Raw genomic sequence first — 11,120 nt, 5'->3', positions numbered from 1 at the left:
AGAATCAGACATGCTGAATCTTTCCCGGTAAGCCATAGCCACATGGCAATATACAGATTAATAGAAATGGGTTAAATCAAGATACGAGAGTTAGCCAATAAGACGCTAGAGATAATGGGCCAAGCAGTGATTTAATTAATACAATTTCTGTGTGGTTAGTTCGTGGCTAAGCTAGCTGGGCAGCCAGGATGAACAAGCGGGCCCTCTCCCTGTAACATCCTTTAGCAGGTACTAGCCTTGTTTCAAATTCTTTTTTCTGATAACTTTTGTCCGTGACAAAAATCTAATCTAGGTTAAATTCTCAATTTCCAAGATACTAAGTTGAAAGGTATTCCCTGTGAAGTCTGGAGAGTCCAGTCACTTTCTCAGGGAGAACTCATGAGGCCAACACCATTTCTCTAAGTTCTTTCATACACATCTGAGGTGACTAGAAGGCAAGAGAAGACTTAACACACTTAGGACTCAGCCATCAAGTCAGTGTTCACTAAATACTCAGCTACATTTGTGTAAAGACTAAGCTAGCATTGCCAGTGGTAAGAGCTAAAAAGTAAGATAATTTACAGGCTTACTGTCTTTCTTTTTGTGCAGTTCAGATCTAGTTACAAAATATAAAGCAAAACTTTGCATTAATTAGAGCTTCTCTCCCTAGAATGCAGTATGGCCAGTTGTAACTCAAGGGCATTGTCACCCATGTCTATAGTTCCAAAAGAACTGTTAAATGTGTTAGTTGGAGCATAGGTGAAGCCAGTGTCACAGAGAAGCTAAGTACCAAGATGGAACAGTAGAGCCCAGGTCTGGTCTGCTATTTGCATGGCGTTAGGAATTCAGAAATTCTAGTTTGGCACTATCACTTCCTTAATGCATAGCTTTTTGTGTGTGGTTCAAGATCATTTCTTGCAGGAGGGCTTCCTTTTATATCTACTCTCCATCAAGTGGCAAGAAGGTGACATTAATTTCCCTTCCTCTGAGAATGGCTTAGAAGCTGCTTGTATCTCTTTTACTCACCTACTGTTAGCCACAAGTATGGTCAGGTGAATACACTGAGGAGCTGCCATTTTCCTGGAAGAAGGCATATTAGATAATGACTATTTTGTGCCATAGGCTTACTGTATGCATTTTATCAAAATACAATCAGTTCATGAAGGAGTTAGGAATCTGTGCTTCTTTCTTTAGTTTTATTTTCAGAAAATTAAAGATAAGTTTGGCATCTCCTATAAAGTGAACACTTTGACTCCTGTCCAGATATCTTTACCTTTAGGAAATTCTACGACAGATTATATATTCCCATCTTGCTGGTGAGATCAGAACAACAACAAGACAACAACAGAATGGTGTTGCTATTGTTGCTATTTTTAATTGATTCTTTCCTGTCCTCCAAAAATATGTAGCCATTTTAAAGAAGGTCTCAGTCTTGGAGCCTCAGTGGCTTCCAGTCACATCCTATGTGACACTTAGATATACGAATTTCCTGGATTGTTCTTGTTGTACAAATTTGTGGTAGCTAATAAAAATAGAAACCTTCTGCCTGTTACCTTTGATTAAACACGTCATTACTTTTTATTAGCAGTAAATTTCTGCAGATTCTCTCCTCTTCTGTACCACCATGTATAGAAGAAATTTTTGTTTGAGGTTCTCAGATAGTTGTGGATTGGAAAAGCTGTGTGACCAGAGTGGTTGTCAACTCCTAAAGACCTGGATGCTCTGCTAGGCAGAGCTCTTCCAGTGGCATGAAAATTCATTTCTATGGAAACCAGATCAGGTCTACTCCCTCTGAGGTCCCAGACTCATGCCTGGCCCCTTCAGAGATCTCTGGTTCCTGCCTACTTTCTCGGAGGTCCCAGATTCATGCCCAGACTGGCAGAGGTCCTGGCTCAGACTTAGTTCCTTGGAGGTTCTAGACTCACGCACAGACCCACAGGAGTCCTGGCTTAGGTCTACTCCCTTGAAGGTTCCAGATTCATGGCTGGACCCTCAGGGGTCTCTGGCTCTGGCTCACTAGCTCAGCGGTTACTCCCCTATACCTGTTCTGGTGGAGTTCGTGGTATCTGGACCAAGTTGCTGGTTCAATTCTGATCCGCCCATAAATACTTTCAGTAATGTATCAGGATACAAGATTAACTCAAAAAAAAAAATCGGTAGCCCTCCTGTGCGCAGATGATAAAATGGCTGGGAAAGAAAACAGAGAAACAGCACCCTTCACAATAGCCACAAATAGCATAAAATATCTCGGAGTAACTCTAACCAAACAAGTGGAAGATTTGTATAACAAGAACTTTAAATCTTTGAAGAAAGAAATTAAAGAAGACACCAGAAAGTAGAAAGATCTCCCATGCTCTTGGGTAGGCAAAATTAACATAGTAAAAATGGCAATCATACCAAAAGCAATCTACAGAGTCAATGCAATGCCCATCAAAATCCCAGACCTTGAAAGAACGATACTCAACTTCATATGGAAAAGCAAAAAAGCCCAGATAGCCAAAACAATCCTATACAATAAGAACTTCTGGAGGCATCACAATCCCTGACTTCAAACTCTACTACAGAGCTACAGTACTGAAACAGCCTGGTACTGGCGTAAGAACAGACAAAAGGGCCAATGGAACTGAATAAAAGACCCAGATATTAATTCACACACCTTCAAACACCTGATTTTTGACAAAGAAGTAAAATATATCAAATGGAAAAAAAGCATATTTAACAAATGGTCCTGGCAAAACTGGATATCAATATGTAGAAGAATGAAAATCTATCTATAATGAAAATATATCTATCACCATATATATTTTGAGTTGCACAAAATTCAACTCCAAATGGATCAAAGACCTCAACATAAAGCCAGCCACACTGAACCTCATAGAAAAGAATATGGGAAGTACACTTGAATGCGTTGGCATAGGGAACCACTTCCTAAATATAACTCCAGCAACACAGACACTGAGAGAAACAATCAATAAATGGGACCTCCTGAAATTGAAAAGTTTCTGTAAAGCAAAGGACACGGTCAACAAGATAAAATGACAGCCTACAGAATGGGAAAAGACAGAGGTCTGATCTTTAAAATATACAAAGAACTCAAGAAATTGGTCAGTAAAAGGATCCAATAAAAATAATCTAATAAAAATGGAGTACAGACCTAAACAGAGAACTCTCAACAGAAGAATCTAAAATGGCTGAAGTACACTGAAGGAAATGTTCAACATCCTTAGTCATCAGAGAAATGTAAATCAAAACAACTCTGAGATTCCATCTTACACCTGTAAGAATGGCCAATATCAAAAACACTGATGACCACTTATGCTGGAGAGGTTGTGGAGAAAAGGGAACACTTCTGCATTGCTGGTGGAAAGGGGCTGCATTGCTGGTACAGCCCCTTTGGATGTCAGTGTAGCGATTTCTCAGAAAATTAGGAAACAACCTATCTCAAGGCCCAGTAATACCACTTTTGAGTATATATCCAAAGGATGCTCAATGGTACCACAAGGACATGTGCTCAACTATGTTCATAGCAGCATTGTTTGTCATAGTCAGAACCTGGAAACAACCTAAATGCCCCTCGACCTAAGAATGGATAAGGAAAATGTGGTACATTTACACAATGGAGTACTACACATCAAAACAACAACAACAACAAGAAGAACATTTTGAATTTTGCAGGAAACTGGATGGAGCTTGAAGACATTATTTTAAGTGAGGTAACACAGACACAGAAAGACAATTATCACAATGTACTCACTCATAGATGTTTTTTAAACACAAAGCAAAGAAAACCAGCCTACAAACCACAATCCCAGAGAACTTAGACAACAATGAGGACACTAAGAGTGACTTACATAGATATAATCTACATGGGAAGGAGAAAAATACAAGATCTCCTGAGTAAATTGGGAGCATGGGGACCTTGGGGAGGATTGAATGGGGGAAGGGAGAGGCAAGGGGGGGAGCAGGGGGGGGGAGCAGAGAAAAATGTAGAGCTCAATAAAAATCAATATTAAAAAAAAAAGAATTTCCAAGACCAGGGCAACAATTCTTGTTCTTTATTTCTCTTCATTGTTCTAACTTTTATTTTTTTTGCTTCCTTTGCATTTTTTGTTTGTTTGTTTGTTTGTTCTGGAAGACCTTAAACGTTAGGTCTCCGAGCATTTGCAGCAGCTGTTTTAATGTTCCAGCACCATTATAAGAGCGTTGCCTCTCCTAGGCCTTGTACTAATCCCTCTGTAAGAACTGTGAATATTTCTATTTGGTGGGACAGGGAGTCCCAGAAAAGTGTCACAGGTTAAACAACTGGTTAGTTATATAGAGCCAGGCTCAATATTGTCTTTATCTCCAATCTATAAATTAGAGATTTATCAAAGCTGAATATGGATACTTGATGCTGCTTTAGGCTATATAGATGCTAAGAGCAGAACTGAGATTCAAGCCCATGTCACTAGACCCCCAGCTGTTCTTATTCACTTCATATTCACTGCTACCCCCAGGAGAGCCCCATGCTACCTAATAGGGTACGGCCTCCAGTCTCTTACCTGTGGTTTTCCTAGAAGCCTTTCCTTCCTCAAGCCCAGGTAGGAAATGCTGATTGAATCTCAGCAGAGCAGAAAGGCAGCTGCTGCACATATGTTGTAGCATAAGGAACTATGGAAGTGTTGTCTGTATTTCATATCCTTGTTCAAATCTCCGCTGTCCCATTCACCTGCCACCATGAGGAGCACGACTTTCTTTTCAAGGGGATAATCTGATTGCTACTTTTGCATCAGAAATCTAAGAGGTTCATATATCCTGCCTGGATGGGAGCATTTTTCAGCCCCAAAGCCTATAAAAATATTGTGGCATGAACAGTACAGCTGAAACAACAGAATGCTAGGAAAATGAGTCTACAAAATGTTCTTGAAATATTAGTCATCAAGATGGTATAAAGCGTCCTTTCTCCACAGAAGAAGGCCTGTGCCTGAGCAGTAAGTACACTTTCATCTGCAGGGCCAGGTGGAGAGTGCTGGTTTATATGCCTCAAATTCTTAACTACCTAAATTTGCTGTGAAGATTAAGGAGCAGGAAATACCTCCTGTTTTTCTGTGCTCCCTGATATTCTCCCAGAGGTGACAGAAAACACAAGTCTACTCATACTATACAGATATTTTACTACAGATATAGAATTTGTATATAAATTAATTTCATATACATTTTAAGAAAATGTATATAGTATATTTTTGCTTATAATCTAGTGACACAAAAATTTGTTTTGAGTTTGTGTGTGTGCATGTGCTTGTGAGAATACATGTGTGAGAGTGAGAGGCGCATTCATGGGTGCCTGTGGAGGTCAGAGTTCAATATAGGTGTCAATCCTCAGGTTCTCTCTGCCCTTTTTCCTGACAGAATTTTTTCCTGGCCTGGAATTTGCCAGCAATGTTATGCTGGCTGGCCAGTTCTCCCAGCACTAAGATTACAAGTGTTACGTTTGCAAAGCCCCAGGGTTGGCTTCTTCTGGGGAAGCGAGAGGGTTGTGGGCATTGTGCTTGTGCGGCAATCACTTTCCTGACAGAGCTATCCTCCAATACCAACAGTTTGTTTTGAAAACAACCAGGGAACAAAAAGTTTTTCATTTTTGTTCTTTAGTAAAGTCATAAAAACTAAAACTGTAGATAAAAGGAGAAACAGAAATGTTTAGAAACTAATTAATGGCATCAAGTTGGTGTCATGTAGAGAGGAGATTTGTGGGTACAGAATTCAGCTTCTATTTAAAATGATTGAAAGTATTTGGGAACAAAGAAAATCTCTTGAGAAGTTTGGAGAATTCAGCCCAAATTGCCCAATATCTTTATTTTTAGGAAGGCTGACCATCCTTATCTGTTTAGGAGATAGTTTTGGAGAGATTTCAGTTTTTTTAAAAATGTGTGCGAATTAAAGGACCCATTTACTCTGATTACCAGGCAGGCACACTAGAGTGCTGGGAGGATTTAGTGCACGGTTTGGCTCCCAGCAGTGACCAAGGGGCCAAGTCAGCCAATATCTACAGCATGGTTTCAGATTTTTAAAATAATCGATTCAGAAAGTTTGAGTGAGTTGACATTGTTGGGTTTTCTAGAGCGTTTTAAACACTGGGATTGATACTCTGCTTTAATTAGCAGCTTCATTGATTCTGCACTGCTCTGCGTCTTTTGCTTTGGGGGGTACACACCTCATTTCAGTAAACAGCTCTTTCACAGGTCACCTGCTACACAGCACTGGTTCTCAGATGCCGGCTGGTTGGCTGTTTGTCAGTGTGCCAGCATTCGGTGACTGCTGGTAATGGATTTTCATGTTTGTTTTATGAAGAGTTTCATGCAAATACCGTAAGATGTCTGGCAGCTTGTAAGTGAGCACCACTCAGTGCATGATGTGAATCACAGAGCACCAGGCTGGAGCAAGGTACCAGCAACCTGTCCAGGGTGGCGGCTGAAATTCCGGGAGGGCTGGGATGCCTGGCTGAGCAAGAAGCTGTCCTGTGTTACCAAAGGCAGGGCCCGCTCTCGGAGATGTACTGGTCATACGAGGTGGGTAGTATTATAGTTCTTGGCTAAAGCCTGCTGAAGTGGCAGTGTGCAGTATGTTCGCATAGGGATCCCAGAAATACTGAAGCCCAAATCATACCCACCTCCTTAGATTTCAGCCTGTTGATTTTTGTTTATCGGCTAAAACCCCATTCTCCTCTGGTACTTAAGTACCTAAACCTAGTCGAATAAGAGGCTCGGGAGGCGGCTATGGTGCATGCTTTGCTGCTTACCTGGTCAAGAGATGGCCAGCTGCCTCCTGGGAACCTTGGGGAAGAGGAGAGTGAGTCCCAGAGTTGGCAGATTGGCCCCATCAAGCAGTAACAAACCAAAGCACAAGGAACCCCGCTTTTTCTCCCTGCTGTAACGATGGAGCAGAGGGACATAGAGAGGAGCGGCACGGCACGCAGGAGATACCTCATGGAGTGTGACAAATGAAAAATTTTAAAACGACATTTACTTTTACAAGTCAGACATTTAAGTGGGTCCTTTTTATGGAGGATTTTCAATTTTTATGTCACCTAAGAGACTTTTGCATTTCTTATAATTCTTCTGCACATTAAAGATGAATTATAGTCTCATCCATTTTCAAAAAGAATTTTGGAAGAATTTTTTAAAGCAGACAAAGGCCACGTGTGCCCTGAGATACTCCAGTAATTTGAATGCTTCTCTCCTTGACTGACAGACTAGTTCTGGTGAGAGAGGAAAAGATATAATGAGTCTGAATCTTAGCATGAATCTAGTATTTGGGGCCATTCAGAACTAATTTTACTCCTTTCCCCACTGCTTAATGGGTTTCTCAATATTTGTTTGGGAAAAATCATGTGGTCACAAATAGGAAACAGTGGCAAGCCAGCATTCCCAGCCAGAGTGGCTGGGCACTTATGTGATAAACAGGATGGTATCTACTAGCAGCGCGCCTGCGCTGTTTTGCACCAGGCATGAGATGGACTTTGCTTGACTCCACTTGCTAAAGTTTGTCAGCAGTTCTGGGACTGCTTTGTCATTTTGACTTCTCACATATTAGGGTTCCTGAAGCATTAAAGAAGTTGCCCAAGGTATAGCGCTATGAAATCAGGCCTGGCGGTTGGGAGCGCTGCCTGGAGATCTCGATCTGCTTCACTGCTCTTGGGCTGGCTTTTGGCCTTCTTTTTGGTTTCTGTTATATTGGCCATGACTCACCTCAGCAGATTCTTTAAAGTATGCTAACTAGTCTTTGGAGGACAGAATCCAGGCTTCATTTTATATCCAGTAGGTACTAATTTCATATTTGCTGGATGAATGAACTGAATTTAATGGTTAGGCTTCTGATTTTGCAAGTTAGGGAAGAATTTGAGAGAACCCATATTTCCTGCAATGCAGCCATAACGGAGACCAAATTGTTCTTCTTTTACTAGTAGGAGGACATCAGATCCCAGAATTTGGTCACCGTGTATCTGGTTTGTGACACTGGACAGTAAAGAGAAAAGGCTTTTTCCAGATCCATCTGGATTGGGAAGTGTTCCTGTGATGAGCATCACCTGCAACCCTGCAGACTGTTCAGTTTCACAATGTTCACATCAGTACTGACAGCAGTCCTAGGATTTGCCCTGTCTCCAACACTGTGCGACATCTTGCTTGTTCACCAACCCTTTGGAAGCATGAGGAAAATGAAAACCTTGACCGCTATAGACAGACACTGTCTTTCCTTAGAGAGGAAAACTTTCATAGGCAAGAGGAAGATTGTAAATCATATGATCTTTATGAATGGGGAAGTGAATTTGTGGAATTTGAGTTAGAGTTCACTTTCCATGTATCTCCCAATACACTTCAGATATGTCATAAAACAGTTTGACCATAGACTGCCTATATCTATTTCTGTATCTGTATCTATATTTACATGAATTGAGGCAGTGTCTTACTATGTAGCCCTGACTGGCCTGGAGCTGGGTATGTAGACAACGTTGGCTTCAAATTCAGTGTTTAATCTGCCTTTGTCTCTTCAGTGCTGGGGCTAGTGGTGTGCACCACCATATGCTGGGGCTAGTGGTGTGCACCATCATATGTTGCTGATCACATGTATCTAAAGAAGTGAAAAAGCAAGTATGATGTAACTTACACTATTTTTCTAGAATAAACACAGAACTTGGGTTCTCTTATCCACAGTTTTCCCCAGGCATTGATCAGGTGCTAGTAAATGCCCTCTGAGTGAGGGCAACTGAGGGAAGCTGGCAAGTTGATATTATACACCATGAGCTCCTTCTAGATCCCATGAGCCTTACTGTTGATGATCAGTGTTAGTGATTTTGAGAGTAAGAATGGCCAGCATGGGCTCATAGATTCGAATGTTTCGTCACCAGGGAACATGACTGTTTGGAATGATGAGGAGGTATGGCCCTATGGGAGGAAGTGTGTCCCTGAGGGTTCCATGTCAGGCCTAAGAGTTCTTTCTCCCGACTGCCTCCAGATCCAGTGGAAAACTCAGCCACTGCTTCAGTACCATGCTGCCATGCTTTCCTCTCCGTCACGGTAGATAATGAATTAAACTTCTGAAACCCCAAGCAAGTCCCGTTAAATAATTCATTTTATAACATCTACAATAAAATTTAAAATAAATTGGATGTACAAATAAAATATTTTTAAGTGGAATGAGTGTTTCATTTAATACTTTGGATCTTTAAATTTTATTTTTGGTATAAATCTCGATTTATTAATTCAAATTTAAGGTCAATCTTGTTATATGTTATATTTCTGCTTTTGATTAAGGCATTGTGGTTGTGTAGTTCATTTAAAAATGTAATGTATAGAAGGCAGCTTCCAAGGTCTCCCAGGGTCTGAGAGTCACTGATACCACAAGCACTATGGGGCCCTGGGGGGAGCCAGAGCTCCTGGTGTGGTGCCCAGAAGCAATAGCTTCAGAACCCTCAGTGCCGGTAGGGCTGGAGGCGAAACTGGGGGCCCTGGTACTGCTGCTGCTGCTGACCCTAGTTTGCAGCCTGGTGCTTGTCTGCGAGCTTCGAAGGTCAGGGGCTAGCCATGAATCCTCGGCCTTGGGCCAGAAAGCCCTAAGTCTAGTGAGCTGCTTTCCAGGAGGTGTCTTTTTGGCTACTTGTCTTCTGGACCTTCTGCCCTACTACCTAGCTGCCATACATGAGGCCTTGGCGGCCCTGCATGTGATGCTTCAATTCCCCTTGCAAGAGTTCATCCTGGCAATAGGTTTCTTCCTGGTCTTGGTGATGGAGCAGATCACACTGGCTTACAAGGAGCAGTCCAGTCCACCACATCCAGAAGAGACGAAGGCTCTGCTGGGAGCAGTGAATGGAGGGCCTCAACACTGGCATGATGGACCAGGGCGCCCCCAGGCCAGCGGAACTCCAGCAGTGCCCTCAGCCCTGTGTGCCTGTGTACTGGTCTTCTCTCTAGCCTTGCACTCTGTGTTTGAGGGCTTGGCTGTGGGCTTACAGCGAGACAGAGCTCGGGCAATGGAGCTGTGCCTAGCTCTGCTGCTCCACAAGGGGATCCTGGCAGTCAGCCTGTCCCTGAGGCTGCTCCAGAGCCACCTTCGGGTACAGGTGGTGGCTGGCTGTGGGATCCTCTTCTCATGTATGACACCTCTGGGTATCGGGCTCGGGGCAGCTCTGTCAGTCAGCTGGGCCGCTGCACCAGTTGGCCCAATCTGTGCTGGAGGGAATGGCAGCTGGCACCTTCCTCTATATCACCTTCCTGGAAATTCTACCCCAAGAGCTGGCCACTTCTGAGCAGCGGATTCTCAAGGTCATCCTGCTCCTAGCAGGCTTCGCCCGGCTCACTGGCCTGCTCTTTATCCAGATCTAAGGTGCTCAGATAGAAAGGGCAGGGGATGCTGACTGTCAGGTGCCCCTGTCTTCCCTGTCCTTCCCAGTTTGTGGGAGGTAGAGAAGAAGTAGCGAGGACCAAAGAGTTCTCTGAGAGGTAGGGATGGGACATTTGGATTACGAATAATGAGAGGGAAAGGGGCAGGTAAGAGGCTAGCCGCAGGCCCGAAGGACAAGAACTAGCCAAGCCACTAGAGATACAATCAGGTGACATTAAGAATGAGCACACTGCTACAATCAGAGGTCAGACATTACACCTGGAGACAAGCTGACACAACTGCAGATAGGCATCCCATGGCTTTGGGTAAGTCAAAGTCCTGTTGGTTCCTGCCCATTTCAGCACCGCCAGTGGAAGTGCTCCCTCCCACTTTCTTCCTCCTACTCTTCCGTATGTCCTTTCTACCGAGGGACTAGTGCCAAATGGTCTCTTCCAGTTTTCGTAATCTATCTGGCTTTGAATGTCCTGCTCACTCTTTTTTTTTTTTTTTTTTTTTTTTTTTTTTTTTTTTTTTTTTTTTTTTTTTTTTTTTTTTTTTTTTTTTGAGACATGGTTCCTCTCTATCCCTGACTGTCCTGACACTTATTCTGTAGACCAGACTGGCCTCTAACTCAGATCCACCTGCCTCTGCCTACCGAGTGCTGGGTTTAAAGGGGTGTGCTACCACACCCAGCTCATGCCTGTATTTTTAAAGTGCCAAACACCCACCTGCCCCCGTTTTTAGTTTCTTCGAAACAGGGTTTCTCTGTATAACCCTGGCTAGCTAAT

General features: G+C 42.8%; 1 protein-coding gene across 1 annotated transcript; it reads left to right on the top strand.

Annotated features, from left to right (window-relative positions):
* The first annotated feature begins 9,361 nt into the window (after positions 1-9,361).
* Positions 9,362-10,809, top strand: LOC126488608 (zinc transporter ZIP1-like). Its single transcript, XM_050122200.1, is given in 2 exon segments — positions 9,362-10,140; positions 10,142-10,809. Coding segments are annotated over 2 exon segments (972 nt in total). The 3' UTR covers positions 10,335-10,809.
* The last annotated feature ends 311 nt before the right edge of the window (positions 10,810-11,120 follow it).

Source organism: Alexandromys fortis, unplaced genomic scaffold (assembly GCF_014885135.2).
Source record: "Alexandromys fortis isolate MF-2015 unplaced genomic scaffold, M_Fortis_MF-2015_v1.1 scaffold_163, whole genome shotgun sequence".
Lineage (NCBI taxonomy): Eukaryota > Metazoa > Chordata > Mammalia > Rodentia > Cricetidae > Alexandromys > Alexandromys fortis.
Note: the sequence above shows the minus strand (reverse complement) of the source record. Positions and strands in the feature narration are given on the sequence as shown.